We start from the raw sequence: 21,352 nt of genomic DNA, 5'->3' as shown, positions 1-21,352 counted from the left end.
CCTCTCTTCCCCCTCCCCTCCCCTGCTTTCCCCTCCTATTTTCTTCCTTTCCCTTCCCTTTCCCCTCCCTCCTTTTCTTTCTTCCTAATAGGGCAGAGAGAAATTGAGAGGGGAGAGGGAGATAGAGAAGAACAGAGACAGAGAGACACCTGCAGCACTCACTACTTCACCATTTATGCTCCTGGAGATGGGGAGTGGGGTCATGAACCCTGGTCCTTGTTCATGGTAATGTGTGTGCTCAACCAAGTAAGCCACTGCCCAGCCTAGGGCTTAAACTTTATAACAATATTAGTAACTTCTTAGATGAACTAGGCATTGTCTAAATTGTGTTTGAGAGTCATTACATCACTGCATGCTTGCAACAACCCCAAGGTCCACCTGGGTAATAAGCCCAGGGGTACATTTCTGTGTTCCTCCAGGAAGCAAAATGTTCTAGGCTGGTGACTCAGTGGGGGAAAACACTGAGACAACTGGTTAAATTCTTAAGACTTCACTTATATACTGTGGGACTATGAGCAAATCACAGGACTTGTCTGAAGTTTCTTTTTTAAAAAATATTTATTTATTTATTCCCTCTTGTTGCTCTTGTTGTTATTCTTATTGTCGTTATTGATAATTGTCATTGTTGTTGGACAGGACAGAGAAATGGAGAGAGGAGGGGAAGACAGAGGGGGAAGAGAAACATAGACACCTGCAGACCTGTTTCACCGCCTGTGAATCGACCCCCCTGCAGGTGGAGAGCCAGGGGCTGGAATCAGAAACCTTATGCTGGTCCTTGCGCTTCATCTGTGCTTAACCAGCTGCACTACCGCCTGACTCCCTTGTCTGAAGTTTCATTCATATAAATACATACATATATATATATATATATATATATATATATATATGTGTATATTTAGTTTAGGGAAAATGGGTTAATGGTTTGGCTACATGCGGTTGTTATAATAAATGAAAGAACATGTTGCAAAGTGCCCGGGAAGCGATTTGGACACACAGAAGAACAGTGGGCATTTTATTTCTTTGTCAGGTATTCTAGTTGGTCTACAGAAATAGTACAGCTGACCTCAATTGTAGCTGCAATGTAAAGAAGCCAATAATTCTCATATTCGGTGTGAATTCTAATCCAAACGCCAAAGGGATTCTGGCTGGTCCTAAAATGTACACAGGCCACAGTATGGCTCTTCTCAGGAGCCTCCTGGAAGGGAATCACCTTAGTAGGAAGCTACATCAACTTTCTACTTTTTTTTTGTATTTATTTATTCTCTTTTGTTGCCCTTTTTTTTTTATTGTTGTTGATGATGTCATCGTTGTTGGACTGGACAGAGAGAAATGGAGAGAGGAGAGAAGATGACGGGGGTGGGGGGGTGGAGAGAAAGATACCTGCAGACCTGCTTCACTGCCTGTGAAGCAACTCCCCTGCAGGCGGGGAGCCGGGAGCTCAAACTGGGATCCTCGTGCCGGTATGTGCACTTAACTTGCTGGACTACTGCCCAACTCCCAACTTTCTCCTTCTTACTGCTTGGAAAGTGGAAGTGGTGGCTGGAGGTCTAGCAGCCATATTGGATTTTGAGATGACTATGAGGTTGGAACCAGAGTAGAAAGATATAATGAACATCTCCAATGATCCACCACTCTAGCTCAAGATTGACTCCCCTTAGATCTCTTTTACAAGAGCATTATAAAAATTGAGCCACTCTCATTTGGGGGTTTCTAGTGGATGCAGGGTACAGTACACAGTTCCTGTTACCCTGTCAGGCCCATCCATCATAGGAAATTCATGAAGGAGGACTGTTCTTTTTTTTTTTTTTAATTTCCTTATTGGGGAATTAATGATTTACATTCAACAGTAAATACATTAGTCTGTATATGCATACCATTTCCCAGTTTTCCATATAACAATACAACCCCCACTAGGTCCTCTGTCATCCTTTTTGGACCTGTATTATTCCCCACCCTCCAGAGTCTTTTACTTTGATGCAATACACCAATTCTAGTTAGGAGGACTGCTCTGGAAGTAGCCACAGGAGGTGAAAACTGCTGACTTACTCTGTGCTGCCTGGTGGAAGCAGGTGCATCCCAGAGCTGACTAATGGCAACGGAAGGTGGGTTGTAGAGGGGCTGGGAACAGAGAGAGGGTGTGCTTTCTGCTTTGGGCAAGTGGCTCACTAAGGGGGGGGTGCTCTAAGGGGATGGAGAAAAAAGCAAACTGACTCATCCCACCATTAACCAAAGCTGAACAGTGCTCTGGTGAAAAAAAAAGTTCTGACAAAGGGACCCTCCTGCACTGCTAGTAGGAATGTCAATTAGACTGTGGAGAGCAGTCTGGAAGTCTCAAAAGGCTAGAAGTGGACCTACCCTATGACCCTGCAATTTCTCTCCTGGGGATATGTCCTATGGAACCAAACACATCTAGCCAAAAAGATGTGTGTACACCTATATTCATAGCATCACAATTTGTAATAGCCAAAACCTGGAAGCAACCCTGGGTGTCCAACAACACATGAGTGGCTGAGCAAGTTGTGGTCCATATACACAATGGAGTACTACTCAGCTGTTAAAAATGGTGAATTCACTTTCTTCACCTCATCTTGGATGGAGCTTGAAGGAATCATTTTGTGTGAGATAAGCCAGAAAGAGAAGGACGAATATGAGATAATCTCATTCACAGGCAGAAGTTGAAAAACAAGATCAGGTGGGAAAACACCAAGCAGAATTTGGCCTGGAGCTGGTGTATTACACCAAAGTAAAAGACTCTGGGGTGGGGGGGGGCGGTGAGGGCTCAGGTCTTGGAACATGATAGCAGAGGATGACCTAGTGGGGATTGAATTGTTATGTGAAAACCTGAGAAATGTTATGCATGTACAAACTATTGTATTTTACAATTGACTGTAAACCATTAATCCCCCAATAAAAAAAATTAGAAAAAAGTTCTAAGAATGAATTAAAGGAAAAAAAAATTCAGCAAAACTGCTCTCTTCCAGTGTGTGAGTGTGTGAGTGTGTGTGTGTGTGTGTGTGTGTGTGTGTGTGTGTGTGTGTCCAGTTTGAGCTGGTCAGCATTTCTCAGTGATTTTAGTTTTTGCCACCAGGGTTATCACTGGGGCTTGGTGCCGGCATTCTGAATCCACTGCTCCTGGTGGCCATCTTATTCCATTTTCTTTTTTATTTGATAGGAGAGAGATTGAGAGGAAAGATGGAGACAGGGAGAGAGACAGAGAGACACTGCAGTACTTGTTTCACTGCTTGTGAATCCCTCCCACCCCCCACAGGTGGGGACCAGGGCCTTGAAACATGGTCCTTGCCCTCACCCAGGTCCATGCACCATGGCCTTGGCCCTGCTTCTTTTGTTTCTCACTGAAACCAGGCCTTCAACATTCTGGGCTGATGTTTTTGGATACAGTGAGACATAGACAGAGACCACAGCACTGAAGCTCTCCCTAAGTGCTGTGGAGGCTGGGACTTGAACCCAGGTTCTTGTACATGGTATCATATGGACTTCCCGTTCCCCCATTTCTCAAGTTTTTTCATGTCCCCCCCCCTTTTTTTTTTAATTAACTGGGAGTGGGGAAAAGAATGACTGAGGACAGGAAGGGAAAGCCTGCAGACCCAGGAGGGGGAAAGGAAGACATCTTCATTGAAGGGAGAGTCAGCAGGGGGATGCTGATCATGTGCTCCAGCCCCCCCCCTTCTTACTCACAATGTGGCTGCCAGTCCCGCACTGGATGCTCAACACTGAGCCCTGCAGGGTCTTCCAGGGATCGGGCTTAGGGAGATCCACAGCGGACACCTACAGGAGGGTGGCTCTGCGTGAACACCCCCAGGGCTCAAGGGGGACCTGCCAATGCGCCCCCCTCCCCTTAAAACAGACACATGTGGTTCCAAGAGCCCCAGTGGGCACAGTTTTGCCGCCATAGCAGACGGCTCCCAGGTCCCTGCATGTTCTGTTTCCAGGATACCTTTGAGTCCCGGATGACGTGGAACTTGAGGTACTCCTTCAGCTTGTCTTTATTGTCTGGGTTGAACAGGAAGTCCTGCTGTTCAGCTGAGAGGGCTTGGAGGGCCTGGTCGCTGGGCCAGAAGAGGGTGACCGGGGTGTGGATAGGGTCCGTGATGAGGCCCAGCAAGCCTGCTTCCTGAGACACAAGGGGCTGCTTACCTGCAAGGCCAAGCCAGCCAGGGGGTCCCTCCACACACCCCCAGTCTCATTGGTACTCTAGGAGCTGGGGGTGTGTGTGCACATAGCATTAAACTAGAGGCTCACTCCTCTAGACTTCTTGATCATCATTTATTTTTATTTAAATTTATTTATTTTGCCTTTTGTTGCCCTTGTTTTTCATTGTTGTTGCAGTTATTATTGATGTTGTCGTTGTAGGATAGGACAGAGAGAAATGGAGAGAGGAGGGGAAGACAGAGAGGGGGAGAGAAAGATAGACACCTGCAGACCTGCTTCACCTCCTGTGAATCGACCCCCCTGCAGGTGGGGAGATGGGGGCTCGAACCGGGATTCTTATACCGGTCCTTGCGCTTTGCACCATGTGTACTTAACCCGTTGTGCTACTGCCAGACGCCCCATTATTTCTTTTGTAATATTTTCCTTCCTTTTTAAAATTTTATTTTCTAATTTTTTTTTTACTAGGACAGAAAGAATTGAGAGGCAAGGCGAGATAGAGAGGGAGAGAAAGACAGACACTTGCAGACCTGCTTCAGCATTCATGAGATGTCCCCCATGCAGGTGGGGAATTGGGGCTTGAACCCTAGTCTTCTTGCTTAGTAATATTTGTGCTTAACCAGGTGTGTTAACACCTGGCTCTTATTTATTTGTATTATCATAAATTTCCACCAGGGTTATTGCTGGCACTCACTGCCTGGACTAAAAATTCACCACTCCTGGCAGTCATTTCTTCCTCCTCTTTTTTTCTCTTTGATAACTCAGAAAGAAATTGAGGTGGGGGGAGAGAGAGAGAGAGAGAGACTTGCAGATCTGCTTCACTGCTCCTGAAGTTTTCCCCTCTCCCCCCATGCAGATGAGGAGCAGGGGCTTGAACCTGTGTCCTTTGCACACGGTGATGTATGCACTCAAACAGGTGTGCCATTGTTCAGCCCCTATTTTTAATTAATTAATTAATTTTAATGTTTTATGATTTATTTTTTCTTTTGTTGCCCTTGTTTTATTGTTGTTGCAGTTATTATTGTTGTTGTTGGATAGGACACAGAGAAATGTAGAGAGGAGGGGAAGGCAGAGAGGGGGAGAGAAAGATAGACATCTACATCTACATCTAGTCGCCTGTGAAGCGACTACCCTACAGGTGGGGAGCCGGGGGCTCAAACCAAGATCCTTACGCCAGTCTTTGTGCTTCCCGCCACGTGTGCTTAATCAGCTGCGCTACTGCCTGGCCCCTATTTATTTATTTTTTATTCTTACCAGGGTTATTGCTGGTGCTTGGTGCTGGCACTATAAATCCACCACTCTGGGTGGCCATTTTTTCATCTAAATTTTATGTAACAGGACAGAGAGAAATTGAAAGGGAAGGGGAGATAGGGAGAGAGAAAGAGTCATCTGCAGGCCTGCTTCACCGCTTGTGAAGAACTTGCCCCCTGCAGGTGGAGAGCTGGAACTTGAACCTTGGTCCTCATGCATGGTGATGCGTGTGCTCAACCCAGGGTGCCCCATTGCTAGCCCCTCTCCCCCTCTCTCTATTCGTATTTTTAAAGACTGATTTTATTTTCTAACCGAGAGAGAGAAAGAGAGAGGGAGAGAGAGAGAGAGGGAGAGAGAGAGGGAGAGAGAGACAGAGAGAGAGAGAGAGAAGCCAGAGCCTAGTTCTCTTTGATATGATGCCTCTGCCATGCAAGTCCTATCTACCTCCATGCTCTCTCCCCAGCCCTTTCTTCTTCTTCTTCTTCTTCTTCTTCTTCTTCTTCTTCTTCTTCTTCTTCTTCTTCTTCTTCTTCTTCTTTTTTACATATTTTTATATTTATTTTCCCTTTTGTTGCCCCTTTTATTGATGTTGCAGTTATTGTTGTTGTTATTTGGTGTCGTTGTTAGGACAGAGAGAAATGGAGAGAGGAGGGGAAGACAAAGAGGGGGAGAGAAAGACACCTGCAGATCCGCTTCACCACCTGTGAAGCGACTCTCCTGCAGGTGGGGAGCTGGGGGCTTGAACTGAGATTCTTGTACCCATCCTTGAGCCATGTGCATTCAGCCCAATGTGCTAATGCCTGACCCCATCCTTTGTATCTTACTGCTTTTTCAGACACCAAGTTGTAGATGCTACCATGAGGCCAACCTGACTCCCCCAACAGACAACCTCACCAATGTGTCCTGGAACCCAATCGCCAGCAACAAGCAGACATCAGGCTCAACCTGACACTGTTGACTGGCTACGGAAGAAGGGCAAACGCTAGAAGAAGAAGGGAAAGATAGGGACAAGCTGGGAGTATGGATCAACCTGCCAATGCCCATGTTCAGCAGAAAAGCAATTACAGAAGCCAGACCTCCCACCTTCTGCACCCCATAATGATCCTGTGTCCATGCTCTCAGAGGGATAAAGAATAGGGAAGCTTCCAATGGAGGGAATGGGATACTGACTTCTGCTGGTGGCAAATGTGTGGAATTTTACCTCTCTTATCCTATGGTTTCATCAATACTTTCTATTTTTATTGTTTTTTTTAAATATATTTTTATTTTATTTATTTTTTCCCTTTTGTTGCCCTTGTTGTTTTTTATTGTTGTAGTTATTATTGTTGTTGTTGTTGGATAGGACAGAGAGAAATGGAGAGAGGGAGGGGAAGACAGAGAGGAGGAGAGAAAGATAGACACCTGCAGACCTGCTTCACCGCCTGTGAAGTGACTCCCCTGCAGGTGGGGAGCCGGGGTTTGAACCGGGATCCTTATGCTGGTCTTTGTGCTTTGCGCCACATGCGCTTAGCCCGCTGTACTACAGCCCCACTCCCAATACTTTCTATTTTATAATTAAAAAAAAAATCTCTAGATCACACAGACTCAAGAAAGAAACTTCCACATAAGCAAGGAACAATCATTCCTCAAGTTCTCTATAACCTGAGGGCACCACAAGCATTTTTCTGATAACTTTTCCAACAACTCTATGAAGTAGGCTTTATTATTCCCTATGACTCAGCCTCAGAGAGTTTGCTAACGTGCTACAGAATTTTGTGTTCAAACAGACTAGATGCCCGTGTGTCTGTGTGTATAGGGAGGGGTTCTATAAGGTTTGGGGGAGGGGTTACTGGGGGGGCAAGGATACTCATGTTTAACTTTCTTGGAAATTCTCTTACCTTCCTTGCAAACTGCTGTTTCTAGAAAGTACCCCAGAGTGTCTGACCCTTCCCTCACTCTGGACAATCCTGATCTATCAGAGATTTGCATATTGTGCTGTGGGGGGACCCAGGAGTCTTGAGAACTCCCTGGACTTCTTAGGGTGGAAATGGAGAGAGAAGGAGAGAGAGGAAGTTTCTGGAACCTTGCTCTTTGTCCCATCCTTGAAGAATTTGCTTTTTGCATTTTATAATTTATTAATTTTTCAATAATTGTCCCCAATGATTATTTTTATGCAAGATAGATAAACAGAAAAATAGATAGACAGATAGATATATCTCTGCTCTGGCATATGGAGGTGCCTGGGATTGAACCCAGAGCCTCTGGGCCTCAGGTAAGTCCTGGGCTGTAACACTATGCTATCTCCCTGACTCTGAAATATTTGTTTGGATAAAAAATTTTTCTGCTTCATGGGAATGATCTCTCACCAAAAAGCTTAGGTATAAAGGCATTTTGGTCTGTCTCACAGGTGTGATTTCCATGCTTTGTACTCCAGCTTCCCTATCTCCATCTGGAGGACAAGGGGCAGGGGTGAAGCACTTGCTTCAGGGGGCAGAGCGTGGTAAATCCCTTCTCACACCAGCTACAAAGGCTGAAATTCCTTTGTATCTATTTCTCACACCCCCCCCCCCCCCCCCCCCCCCCCCGTCACTGGGGCTTGGTGCTGGCACTATGAATCCACTTCCAGCGACCTTTTCTCTCCTTTCTTTTCCTTTCCTTTCCTTTCCTTTCCTTTCCTTTCCTTTCCTTTCCTTTCCTTTCCTTTCCTTTCCTTTCCTTTCCTTTCCTTTCCTTTCCTTTCCTCCTTCCTTCCCTTCCCTTCCCTTCCCTTCCTTCCTTATTCCTTTCCCCTCTTCCCTCCCCTCCTTTCCCCTCTCCTTTCCTTCTTTTCCCTTTCTTCCCTTCTTTCTTTCCTTCCTTCTTCCTCCTCTCTCTGTATTTTGATAGGACAGAGAAACAGAGAGGGGAGGGAGTGAGAAAGACATCTGCAGACCTGCTTCACTGCTCATGAAGCTTGCGCTCTGCAGTGGGGGAGCGGGGGCTCGAACACAGGTTCTTCCACACCAGTCAACCAGGTGTGCCACCACTCAGCTCCCAAAATCAAAATTTCTAATTTGGTCAATGGACATTCTATAGCTGAGCAAAACACACCAAATCTTGAGAATGAGGAGTAAAGAATCAGGACTTCCCTGCACAGACCCTGCAAAGGCTGGCCAGCACCCCCTAGCAAGAATAGTAAGTCAATCCCCATGCCATCCCCCAATCCCCTGCCCCCCCAAAAAAACCCCCACCAAAACCAAATAACCCTTCAAAAAGCAAGTATCTTTAGGCAGATTATTATTTTTTTTTTACCTGGATTAAGTTGACGAATTTGACATAGCCATGGTTTGCTGCCACTGTGGTAAGATTTTGCTGCAAAGACATTGAGGAGATGATTACTTCCTACTTGCCAGTCTTCCTTCCTCTCCTTTCCCAGAACACTGCTCAGCTCTGGCTTATAGTGGTGCTGGGGACTGAACCTGACACCTTTGATGCCTTGGGCAAGAAAGTCATTTTGCAGAGCCATGATGCTATCTTCCCAGCTCTTTTCTCAGACAGCTCTCAAAGCACTTTCATGAAAGGTCAGCTGACATCAGGGTGAGGTGAAGTAGTGGATTGTACAGACATAGGAACATCCACTCCGATGCCTCTCTACTCCATACTGGCAGGGGACTGAGCACTGCACCTCCCAGACTGTCCTGTGGCTGCAGCCCCACAGGTGACACGGGATCCACTCAGCATGGTGGTGTCTGAGTAGTGAGGCTGAAGGCAGATGGCTCTAGCGTAATTGTCTATGAGGACAACCCTGTGGGAGAGGGAGCCAGGTGACCCCCTCCCTTGGCAGATGTCACCTTCCAGATCTGTCACATTGGGACTGGGTGTCCCGGCTTCCCAAGAAACCTCATGATGTCCTTACAAAGGTCACACAGGCTCCTGTGCTACATATGAATAGACATAGGCCCTAGGTCAGATTGATGGGGTTTACAGTTAATACTATTTATATACTTTCCCCATGTTTGAGACTTACTCTCTGCCCTGATACAGTTTTCTATTCCCAACTCTGATACTTTCTTCCCAGACAATACTTTTAGCCCATCTGCATGTTATCAGTGTGGGTCAGGCAAAAATTAGTAAAGTCATGGGCCCCTTGGAATATACCTAAAATAGACTTTCTAGCTTCTTCCAATATGAAGACCCCAAGTCTCATCTCCTTTATTCTTACCTTTAGTTTCTTGATTATTAAACAGTTTGTCCTGCTTTATAGCTTAATGCTTTTTCAGCCACCAAGTTGCAGATGCTAACACGATGCCAACCTGACTTCCCTGAGCAGACAACCTCACCCCTGTGTCCTGGAACCCCACCTCCCCAGAGCCCTGTCCCACTAGGGGAAGACAGAAACGGGCTGGGGGTGTGGATCTACCTGCCAACACCATCCAACGGAGAAGCAATTACAGAAGCTAGACCTCCCACCTTCTGTACCCCTCAAAGATCTTTGGTCCATACTCCCAGAGGGTTAAAGAATAGGGAAGTTTCAGATGGAGGAAGTGGGGTATGGAGCTCTGGTGGTGGGAATTACACCCCTATTATCCCACAATCTTGTCAATCATTATTAAATCGCTAATTAAAAAAAAACTCCCTCTGGTTTAGGTTAAATCCAGTAGATTCTATTATCTGCAATGAAAAGCACAGACCAATATTAACAAACAACCTAAAATGATTATACGGCTGCTTCTTCTGTCATTTGAGAAGGTGTTTTACTCAGATTAAGCTATAATAATGTCTGTCTACTTACCTACCTACCTACATATCCTCTATCACTGTCTTCCGTCACTCATCTGCCTACCTACCTATCTACCTATCATCTGTATCTACTTGTTTTAAAGACAGAGAACAGAGAGAGGGAGGGAGAGACAGAGACAGAGAGACAAAGAGATAAGAGTGACTACAGCAATGAAACTTCCTTCAGTGTGGTGGGGGATGGGCTCAAATCTGGGTCACACACATGGCAAGGCAGCACACTATCCAAGTGAGCTATTTCACTGATTCTAGCTATCTGCCAATCCATCTACCTGAATATCATTCATTTATCAATTATTTCATCTTCCAAAGCTGGGTGAAGTCATCTACTTGGAAATGCAAGAATAAGTTGTGATGTTTATTTAACTGTTCAGCATAGGCTTTTACTTTATTTATTTATTTTTTTGCTGGGGCTTCACTCTGGGCTGATTCTTCAGACAGAAAAACACAGAGAGACAAAGACACTTTTTTTAAAAAATTTTTTTACCAGAGCTTTTAACCACTTGGATTTGACTTATGGTGGTGCAGGGGATAGAACCTGGGACTCTGGAGAAGAAGCAGAAGAGAGGAGAGGGAGAGAGGGAGAGGGAGAGGGAGAGGGGAGAGGGAGGGGGAGGGGGGAGGGGAGAGAAAATGCCCAGGTTTCCTTCAATGCAGAAGAGGAAGCTGGGCTTGAACTTGGGTCATGCACATGGCAAAACAATGCACTATCCAAGTGAGCTATTTTTACCAGCCCTCTTTATTCTCCCTAAGATTACTATTTACTAGACTCCTAATATTAGCTTGAAGTCGAACTGGCAAAATCAGAATGTCTCAGAGGAAAGCCTTACAGTCAGAACTGAGATGGTCAATCCTGAGTATGAGGAGTGCACCCACCAGAATCCTTCCATTGGCATCTTTCGGGGTGATGAGCAAGTTTTGGGGGGCCAGCAGTTTGTCTATGATGTGGATGATCCCATTGGAGTTGATGATATCGCTGGATATAATCTGAGCTTTACTATTTAGAGTCACTGTATCCTGAAGTAACCAACAAGGGGGGGCGGGAAAGAAAGCACGCAAATGAGTTAGAAGAGAAACAGACACAAAATGGCTTCTTTCAGCATGTTTCACCAGTGTACTAAATCATCATGAAGTTTCCCTTCTGAGAACAGAGCTGTGGGCAACATATGAAGCTCCAAGTGGTTGGAGCACTTTTTTTTTTTTAATAGAGAGCTAGAGAAATTGAGAGGGGAGGGGGAAATAGAGCTGGGGAGAGAGAGAGAGAAAGGAGAGAGAGAGAGACCTGCAGCACTGCTTTCAGATAGAGACAGAGGCAGAGAGAGAGAGAGAGAGAGAATCCCACAGAAGCTTCTTCTGCTGTTATAGTACTGCTCCTCAAACCCCCAGGCACTGCTGGGCCTTACACCTGGGTTTCAGGGGTCAGGAGTAGCACACTGGGCTAAGCAAACATAGTGTGAAGCACAAGGACCTGTGCAAGGATCCTGGTTCAAGTCCCTGGCTCCCCATCTGCAAGGGGAGTCGCTTCACAAGCAGTGAAGCAGGTCTGCAGGTGTCTATCTTTCCAGGGGACGAGGACACCCTCCTGAAGTGGCTCCTTTTACCTGAGACACAGAAATATTAAGTGACTCCCCCTGGAGGGTGGTGACATTTGGGGTGACCTTTAGATTTTCCAGAAGCAGCTGGTGGCAGGCAATCACATGGTAGCGCAGGATCTGGGGCATTATGCCCTTTTTATCCCAGTCATGGACCTGGAAGAGGAAGAAAGGGAACATGGTCTACCAGCTGTCCCTTTTGCTGTTCTCTCCCTGCACCTCTGTCCCTACCTGGGAAGTTGACCCAGACCCTGTGGTCTGGGTCACAGAGCTTCAGGCCACAGGGAGCAGGGGGCCCATCCCTTCCCTGCTTCCACTGCAGGATCTCAGGGGAGACGAGGACTTGGACTTGTTGTGGTCCAAGGTCAAGGGTACCCAGAGAGATGCAACCTACATCTGGCAGTATGCCCCTCCCAAATATTTGCTTCTTTATTATACATTAAGGGGTAACCTAGCATGAAGGTCTCCAGTGACTGTGAGGACAACAGAAAAAACCCTGAAAGGGAAAGAAACCCCCACTTTTTAAAAAACTTTTTTATTTATTTAGGACAGAGATAGAAACTGAGAGGGGAGGGGAGATAATGAAGGGGAAAGAGAGAGAGAGAGGGAGAGAGACACACCTGCAGACTTCCTTCACTACTTCTAAAGCTTCCCTCCTTGTGTGTGTGTGTGTGTGGGGGGGAACCGGGTCTTAAACCAGGTCCTAGTGTATGGTAACATGTGTGCTCAACCAGATGTATCACCACTGGGTCCCCAGAAATAAGCTATTTTAATCTCATTTCACCCTTTTCTTCCTCCTTTTCCCATCTTTCTGCTCTCTACTTTGGGGGTCAATGGGAGTTAAGAATACACAGAATGAACCAATTCAATTACATAACATAAACAGTTATATTACTCTCTGCTAAGAATGTCATGCCCTTTTGTGAACTTTGAGCAGACCTTGTATAGTATTCTATTGTATTTATTATATTAATGAAAAAATGTCTATTTTTACAAACAGATTATATTCCATTTGAAAGTTGTTTATTTTCTAATTATGCAGACACTCAGTTTACTAAAATGATGACTATTTACTTCCCCCCCTCCAAAAAAAAAAAGAAATTACTGTTTTTCTTCAACCTCCTACTCTACTCAGGAGTGTCTTCTAGTGGGCCTCTGGCCTTCAGTGACTCCAAAACCCACTTGACGGTTTCCCCCTGATAATGGAATACTCTTGTTTTCCCTCACTGGTCAACTTCAGCTGAGCCTGAATCTCCTTTCCAGAAATATTCCCAGTGCAGGGGTCCAGGGTAAAGCCTCCAAACACCATCCCAGCCCCAGACCTCTTCCATCAGCCCAGGGCCTCATGCTTTACCAGAGCTTCCTCCTCAAAGGCTGTGGACAAAGGAGCGAAAACAGTGAAGGGACCTCGGCCAGCCAGGTCTCGCACGGAATGCTCCTGTGGGGAGTAAGGAAGACGGGGCCATGTGTCATGTCCTTTACCACAGAGGTGGGGGCTCAGAGAAGAGTAGATGGGGACAGAGGGGAGCAGGATGTGGATGGGGACTCTGTTTACAGAGTAGGCAATAACCCTTCAGAGTCACTGTTACTACCTTCAGTCTTCTTTTTTTCTTTTTGCCTCCAGGGTTATTGCTGGGGCTTAGTGCCTGCATTACCAATCCACTGCTCCTGGCAGCCATATTTTCCCCCTTGTTGTTATTACTGTTATTGTTGTCATTGCTGTCATTGTTGGAGGACAGAGAGAAATTGAGAGAGGAGGGGAAGACAGAGGGGGAGAGAAACATAGATACCTGCAGACCTGCTTCACCACCTGTGAAGCAACCCCCCTGCAGGTGGGGAGCCAGGGGGTTTGAACCAGGATCCTTACACTGGTTCTTGTGCTTCACGCCATGTGCGCTTAACCCGCTGTGCTACCGCCTGCCCCCCGTCTTTTCTTAATCTAGTTGTAAAGTTGGTGTCTGCCTAAATGTATTAAACATCAGAACATACAGCACAAAGGAAAAAAAGACACCAAAAACAACAGTTACAACAACAACAAACTTTAACTCCAGAATCTCTAACCTCACCATCCAGAAGGATCTCTTGTCATTTTAAGGTGTTCTTTTTTTTTCTTTTTTCTTCCTCCAGGGTTATTGCTGGGGCTTGGTGCTAGCACTATGGATCCCCTGCTCCTGGTAGCCATTTATTTTTTTCTGTTTTATTGGATAGGGCAGAGAGAAATTGAGAGAGTAGGGGAAGCTAGAGAGGGGGAGAGAAAGACACCTGCAGACCTGCTTCACCGCTTGTGAAGTGACTCCCCTGCAGGTGGGGAGCTGGGGGCTCAAACTGGGATCCTTGTGGTGGTCCTTGCACTTCATACTCTGTGCACTTACCCGGTGTGCCACTGCCTGACCTCCTTAAGGTCTTCTTTTTCTAGTATATCTTCCACATAGAAAAAATTTATGTAATTGGAGTGATAATTCTAATGTAAGTAATAAGATGGTTTATCTCACTGGTCTAATAGTCTTCCTGACAATGCTTAGACTTAAATATATATATATTTACTGGATAGAAACAAAGAGAAATTGAGAGGGGAGAAGACAGAGAGGGAGGGAGACACACATACACACACACACACACACACACAGAGAAAGAGAGAGAGAGAGAGGGAGGGGGAGAGAGAGGGAGGAGAGAGAGACAGGGAGAGAGAGAGAGAAAGAGAGAGAGAGGGAGGGGGAGAGAGAGGGATGGAGAGAGGGAGGGAGAGAGAGAGAGAGGGAGGAGGAGAGAGAGGGGGAGAGAGAGAGAGGGAAGGAGGGAGAGAGAGGGGGAGAGAGAGAGAGGGAAGGAGGGAGAGAGAGGGGGGAGAGAGAGAGAGGGAAGGAGGGAGAGAGAGGGGGGAGAGAGAGGGAGAGAGAGAGAGAGAGAGAGAGAGAGAGAGAGACTTGTAGCTCTACTTCACTACTCATGAAGCTTTCCCCCTGCAGGTGGGGACCAGGGGCTTGAACCTGGGTCCTTGAGCACTGTAATGTGAGTGCTTAACCAGGTGCGCCACTGCCTGGCCCCTGATGCTTAGATTATATGGCTACTAATTTTCTTTTAGGTTTTAGGATTTTTGTTTTTCTAGACTTTCATCCTTTACTCTCTGATAGATCTAAAACATAATCATATATCATATGTTATACAGAATGATTGGGCATGACAGCCTCATAAAAGTTAGCCAGCTTCCCCTTGTAACACTTCTTTTCTCCCCTAGTACGATGGCGGTGCTTTTACAGATCACATTTTTCTGTGTACAACAGGCCACTGCACCATATTCCAGGTTGCCATCTGAGGTCAGGGAAGCTCTCAAATGATTATGCTAGAACCTTGACCAGAAACCCAGCTCCCACATTTCTTTCTCTTCTCACCCCTTCCAGGGGCTACTGATTGATCCCGCATCTGGGCTCAGACCTAATTCCCCCCCCCTAGCATTGTTGCTGGGGCTCAGTGCCTGCATGATGAATCTACCACTCCTGGAGGACATTTTTCATTTTTATTTTTTCTTTGATAGGACAGAGAGAATTTCAGAGGGGAGGGGGATAACAGACATAGAAGAAAAAGAGAGACACCTGCAGACCTGCTTCACTGTTTCCCCCCTGCAGGTGAGGAGAGGGGGCTTGAACCTGGGTCCTTATGCATGATGATGTGTGTGCTTAACTGGGTGTACCACCCAGTCCCCCCCCCCAAACTCTTACAGATGCATGCTCTTACCACCAACTGGAAGAAATACTGTGAAGTTCTGGGGTTCTTGGGGAGCTCCTGGAAACAAAGACAAGGTAAGTTCATTTCAGATATGTGAATGAGAGACATGGCAATTTCTCCAAGATCATGGGTATCTATCATCAATTCTTTAAAAAAATTTTTTTAATTATTATACATATATTTTAAAATATTTATTTATAAAAAAGAGGCACTGACAAAAACCATAGGATAAGAGGAGCGCAACTCCACACAATTCCCACCACCAGAACTCCGTATCCCATCCCCTCCCCTGATAGCTTTTCTATTCTTTATCCCTCTGGGAGTATGGACCCAGGGTCATTATTTATTTGTTGGATAGAGACAACCAGAAACCAAGAGGGAAGCAGATAATAGAGAGGAAGAGAGATAGAGAGACACCTGCAGACCTGCTTCACCACTTGTGAAGCTTCCTCCCTGCACGTGAGGTCTGGGGACTTGAACCTAGGTCCTTATGCATTGTAACATGTGCATTCAACCAGGTGTGCCACCACCTGGCCCCTCCGTTCTTTTTTCTTTCTCCATTGCTGGGGTTTCACTGTTCTGAGCCAACTTTTTCAGGTAGAAAGAACAGGACAAAGAGGCAAGAGAGAGTGAGAGAGAGAGAGAGAGAGAGAGAAACAGACAGACAGACAGAGAGGCCATAGTATCAAAGCTTCCTTCAGTGCCACAGTACCGCTGTGTGGTGTACAGTACTGCTGTGGGGGGGCTGGAACACGGTTCATGCCCATGGCAAAGCAGACATCTTCCCAGGTGAGTGAGTAATGTCGCTGGCCTCTTTTCAACTGGAAATCTGCTACAATGGGCTTTTTAGAAGTTCCATCAATAGCCTTTCAAGTGATGTATACTCTGCTAAAGTCTTTCTGGAGTGGCCCAACAATTCCAGAAGCATGCATTCTATTATTATTATTATTGTTATAGATTTATGGCAGATTTCAGGTACTCCATTAAGAAGGTATTTGATCTGCCAAAATGCCTTAAAGCCAAGCAGTAGGACCTGGTGGTGGCACGGCTGGTAGAGCACACGTTACTACCTGAAAGGACCCAGGTTCAACCCCCTGGTCCCCAGCTGCAGGGGGGAAACTTCACAAGTGGTGAAGCAGTGCTGCTGGTGTCTCTCTCTTTCCACCCTCCCCCTTCTCTATTTCTTGTTGTCTACCTCTATCCAGTAAGTAAAAAACAAAACAAAACAAACAAAAAAAAAACTAGCACAGCATTTACTTTATAACAGAAAGTTATAGGATTCACACCACCTCCCCCTCTCTGCCCAGTACAGATGTGTGTGTGTGTGTGTGTGTGTGTGTGTGTGTGTGTGTATAAGCACAGGCAATGAATTACAACTGAAATCAGGACCACAATGACCAGCAACTTTTTTTTTTTTTGCCCTCCAGGGTTATCACTGGGACCTGGTATTTGCACTATGAATCCACTGCTCCTGACGTCCATTTTTTCCCACTGTTGTTATTGCTGCTGTTATTGTTGGATAGGAGATAAATTGACTGTGGGAGACAGAGGGTAGAGAGAAAGATAGACACCTGCAGGCCTGCTTCACCGCCTATGAAGTGACCACCCTGCAGTTGACTGCCCAGCCCTTGATCAGCAAGTCTTTTATATTCAACCTGACATGACTGCCACTACTGTTATAATATTCACTACAGTAGCAATTATTGTCATCTTCCCAACACAATATCAATTATTTCCTGTTACTATCACAACTGTATGGAACACATATTGCCTTTTATATAACATATTAGTCATTGCTAGAAGCTAGATATTATAACACACTAAATAACATTACATATTAATGTAATGAAATAATTATATCACAACTGTTTTTTTAAAATTTATTTTCCCCTTTGTTGCCCTTGTTGTTTTTTATTGTTGTAGTTATTATTGTTGTTGTTATTGATGTCATCATTGTTAATAGGACAGAGAGAAATGGAGAGAGGAGGGAAAGACAGAGAGGGGGAGAGAAAGACAGACCTGCTTCACCACACCCCTGCAGGTGAGAAGCCGGGGCTCCAACGGGGATCCTTAAGCTCATCCTTGCGCTTGGCGCCACCTGCGCTTAACCCACTGTGCTGCTGCCCAACTCCCTATTACAACTGTTTTATTATGTTGCTTACATTAGAAAACTGATACCCTTGAGCCCACCCCCTACAGTACTGAAGGAAGATTCAGTGCTATGGTTTCTTTCCCTCTCTCACTTTGCTTCTCTGTTCCTAGCTGAAAAAAAAAACAGACCAATTCCCCACCTCATCCCCCCCCCAAAAAAAAAACACAAGAGAGCAAGAAAGGTGGTGTGTCCCATCCAAAAAGATGTGTGTATACCTATGTCCATAACAGCACAATCTGTAATAGCCAAAACCTGGAAGCAACCCAGGTGTCCAACAACTGAGCAAGTTGTGGTCTATATAGCTGAATACTACCCAGCTATTAAAAATGGTGAATTCACCTTCTTCACCTCATCTTAGGTGGAGCTTGAAGGAATCATGTTAAGTGAGATAAGTCAGAAACAGAAGGATGAATATGGGATGATCTCACTCAGAAGTTGAAAAAGAACAGAAGGGAAAACACTAAGCAGAACTTGGTCTGGAGTTGGTGTATTGCACCAAAATAAAAGACTCTGGGGTGGGGTGGGGGGGCTCAGGTCCTGGAACATGATGGCAGAGGAAGACCTAGTGGAGGCTGAATTGTTATGTAGAAAACTGAGAAATGTTATGCAAGTATAAACTATTGTGTTTTCTGTTGACTGTAAACTATTAATAAAGAAATTAAAAAAAAAGAATGGTAGTGTGAAGTGGTATAATCTGCCCCAAACAACATTACTAAATTGGCAAAGTTATGAATTCAAAGGAGGAGTTCTGACCACAGAACTGCTGATCTGAAGGACTGTCAAAGAAATGCCCCTGGGGAGCTTAAAGTCCTATTGTTGGTTCATATCAACAGTCTTTCACATGTTAATAGAGGCTCCCTCCCTTTCCCCCAACTCATGCACACTCCCTGGCTTCCAGTGTTCTCAGCACAGTGAGGGTGGGCGCCCCCCTAGAGCTTCCTTCAAGGGTACAGGCCCTGAGTTACCTGGAAGATGCTGCCCCTGCAGGTGATCCCATCTCCGACGTAGCCCAGCTTGCATGTACAGGTTCTCTCATCCAGTCCCGTGTGTTTACAGACAGCAAATTCACTACAGCCACCATTTTTCTGGCAAACGTTCCAAAGGGTGGGGAACATGTGTTGGGTCAGCTAGTGTGCCAGCATTCCTAAAGCAATTCCAGGCTGAAATTTCATTGCAGACTCCAAATTTAATCACTCCCTAATTGACTGGTCTAGAAACATTATATGCCCTTTTCTGAACTTGCTTTCTAATTCCCTACAGTAAGTCACCCAGACAAGACAGCAGGTACACCCTTTATACAGATAAAAGCCTAGAATTGCCAAAGGGGAAATGTCTTAGTAGCTGGCAAGAAATCTATTCACTGGAGAGAAACCTATTCAAGCTTGTGTGCCATGTCTCAGCCTTTGGCTAAACTCCCATTGTATCAAATTTAACTGCCACCAGTAGAAGAAAGTTGCTATCAAATAGACGGACACATGGTTCTTGTCCTTGTAGAGCTTATAAATAGTGGCAGGGCTATCAGATACAGAACATATCAATAAAGCAGAATATAGTTCAAATTTAGGAGCTGCTAACCTTATACTCAGTGTCGGTTACAAGTGGGTTTACTGCATTAGTGGCCAAATCCAGGCGGTCATTAAAATAGCAAAGACAATAGAATTAGCAACTGGAGGAGGCATTTCAGGTGGGGGCATGGTTCCCTTAAGAGGCTTGCACACCAACAGAGGGGACAATGGACACCTCACTGGAGAGGAAAAGTTGGGATTCCAGGAAACTTGAACTGCTCCCTGCCCCCTGTGGAAGGCTCTCAGCTGGGCATATAAGGGAAGTGGGGTGTCTGGGGTGGGCCAGCTCCTGGGAGGGACCAGGAAAGTGGCCATGGTTGTGGTCTCTGAGTCGACAGGCTTAAGTCCAAGCTCTGGACGTCACACTCCTCCAGTCTGCAGTGGAATGTACTGTGACTTCTCTAAGGCATAGTCACATTCTTAGTCTAACTTGTTCTAATGTAGCCACGAGCTTGAGGAGAGCAGCCTAAATGGTCCACATCATCCTGCTCAGAGGAGCAGCTCTGGGGCGGAGGAAGGGCCTCTGCAACACCACAATGGGAACGACTGGAAAAATGAGACACAGCCCCCAGCCCTAAGATGGGATGAGGAGGCATCCCAGGGTGAGACTCACAGTTAAGCAGATGTTGATGAGCATGCAGACCTTCCCGTCTCCGGTGTACTTGGGCAAACAGTTACAAGTGGCCTGCACAGGGGAGGAGGGCAGGGTCATTTCCCAGGCAGCCTGCCACTTGCACCCCAGGGCCACATGGTTATGGTCACGGTGTAGACTGCCTGTGTCTTCTGTGCTTGTTCCTTCTTATTATTGATTTATTTTTAAATTTGTTTCTGATAGAGACAGAGAAGCTGAAGGGGAAGGGGGAGATAAAGAGGGAGAGAGATAGGGAGAAACACCTGCAGCTCCTCCAAGTGGGGAGTGGAGGTTTGAATCCCTGTGCTTTACTGGGATTTTCTTTGTTTCTTATTGGATAGAGACAGAGAGAAATTGAGAGAGGAGGGGGAAAGACAAAGAGACAAAGAGGCAGAGAGACAGAGAGACACCTGCAGCACTGCTTCACCACTTGTGAAGCTTTCCCCTTACAGGTGGGGGCCTGGGGGCTTGAACTTGATCCTTGTGCACTGTAATGTGAGTGCTTGACTAGGTGTGCCACTGCCTGGTCCCTCCTTGTTTGCTTGTTTATTTATTTTTATTAGTGATTTAATAATGATTAATAAGATTGTAGGATAAGAGGGGTATAATTCCACATAATTCCCACCACTAGAGTGCTATATCCCAACCCCCTTTACCACCTTGTTTATTTTTAATGAAAGAATGAAGATGAGAAAGGAGAGACAGAAACCCCAGAGCTGCACTCAGCTCTAGCATACGTAGATCCAGGATTGAACCTGGGGCCTCATGCATGCAATTCTTCTGCTCTAATAGTGAGCTATCTCACTGGACTTCTAATTATCATCATAATTATCATTTTATCATTACTATTTTTACCATAGCCCTGGTTTCTTTTCTTTTTTTTCAAACAGTTTTTTAAAAAAATTTTTTATTTTCCCTTTTGTTGCCCTTGTTGTCTTTTTATTGTTTTTGTAGTTATTATTGTTGTTATTGATGTCATCGTTGTCAGATAGGACAGAGAGAAATGGAGAGAGGAGGGGAAGACAGAGAGGGGGAGAGCAAGATAGACACCTGCAGACCTGCTTCACCGATTGTGAAGTGACCCCCCCTGCAGGTGGGGAGCCCAGGCTTGAACTGGGATCCTTCCGCTGGTCCTTGTGTTTCACACCACGTGTGCTTTAGCCCTGGTTTCTAATGGTCCTGGGGATTGAACCTGGAACATCAGAGCCTCAGGCATGAACACCTTTTTGCATAACTATTATGCTGTCTCCCCACCCCATTATTTGTGTGTGTGTGTGTGTGTGTGTGTGTGTGTGTGTGTGTGTGTGTGTGAGAGAGAGAGAGAGAGAGAGGGAGCGGGAGAGCAGAACATTGCTCAGCTTTGGCATATGTGCTGCCAGGGACTGAATCCAGGTTCTCACCATGCTAGTCCTGTGCTCCACCATGGAGATATCTCCCTACTTTTCCTGCCATTACTCCTTACTGCTGATGAATGGCCTTCCAGTGAACTCATTCACTATTTCCCCTAATGTGTCTA

The 21,352-nt window shown here is 45.7% G+C and overlaps 1 protein-coding gene across 10 annotated transcripts in view; it reads right to left on the bottom strand.

Moving 5' to 3' along the window:
- The window catches only part of STAB2 (stabilin 2), a 177,193-nt gene that overhangs the window by 43,247 nt on the left and 112,594 nt on the right, over positions 1–21,352 (bottom strand). For all 10 annotated transcript variants that reach the window (XR_009550685.1, XR_009550686.1, XM_060194290.1 and 7 more), the window contains 9 exons: positions 19,819–19,890; positions 18,606–18,725; positions 15,498–15,545; positions 13,120–13,203; positions 11,775–11,921; positions 11,050–11,190; positions 8,689–8,748; positions 3,956–4,132; positions 3,697–3,786 (listed from right to left, as the gene is read on the bottom strand). Coding sequence is in view for 8 of the 10 variants with exons in the window: in XM_060194290.1 (XP_060050273.1) it covers positions 3,697–3,786; positions 3,956–4,132; positions 8,689–8,748; positions 11,050–11,190; positions 11,775–11,921; positions 13,120–13,203; positions 15,498–15,545; positions 18,606–18,725; positions 19,819–19,890 (939 nt within the window). In the remaining 2 variants the exon portion in view is untranslated. The remainder of the gene's footprint in view (positions 1–3,696; positions 3,787–3,955; positions 4,133–8,688; positions 8,749–11,049; positions 11,191–11,774; positions 11,922–13,119; positions 13,204–15,497; positions 15,546–18,605; positions 18,726–19,818; positions 19,891–21,352) is intronic.

This window comes from Erinaceus europaeus, chromosome 7, assembly GCF_950295315.1.
Source record: "Erinaceus europaeus chromosome 7, mEriEur2.1, whole genome shotgun sequence".
In the NCBI taxonomy this organism is placed as follows: Eukaryota; Metazoa; Chordata; class Mammalia; order Eulipotyphla; family Erinaceidae; genus Erinaceus; species Erinaceus europaeus.
This window is presented reverse-complemented; position numbering and strand designations above follow the sequence as displayed.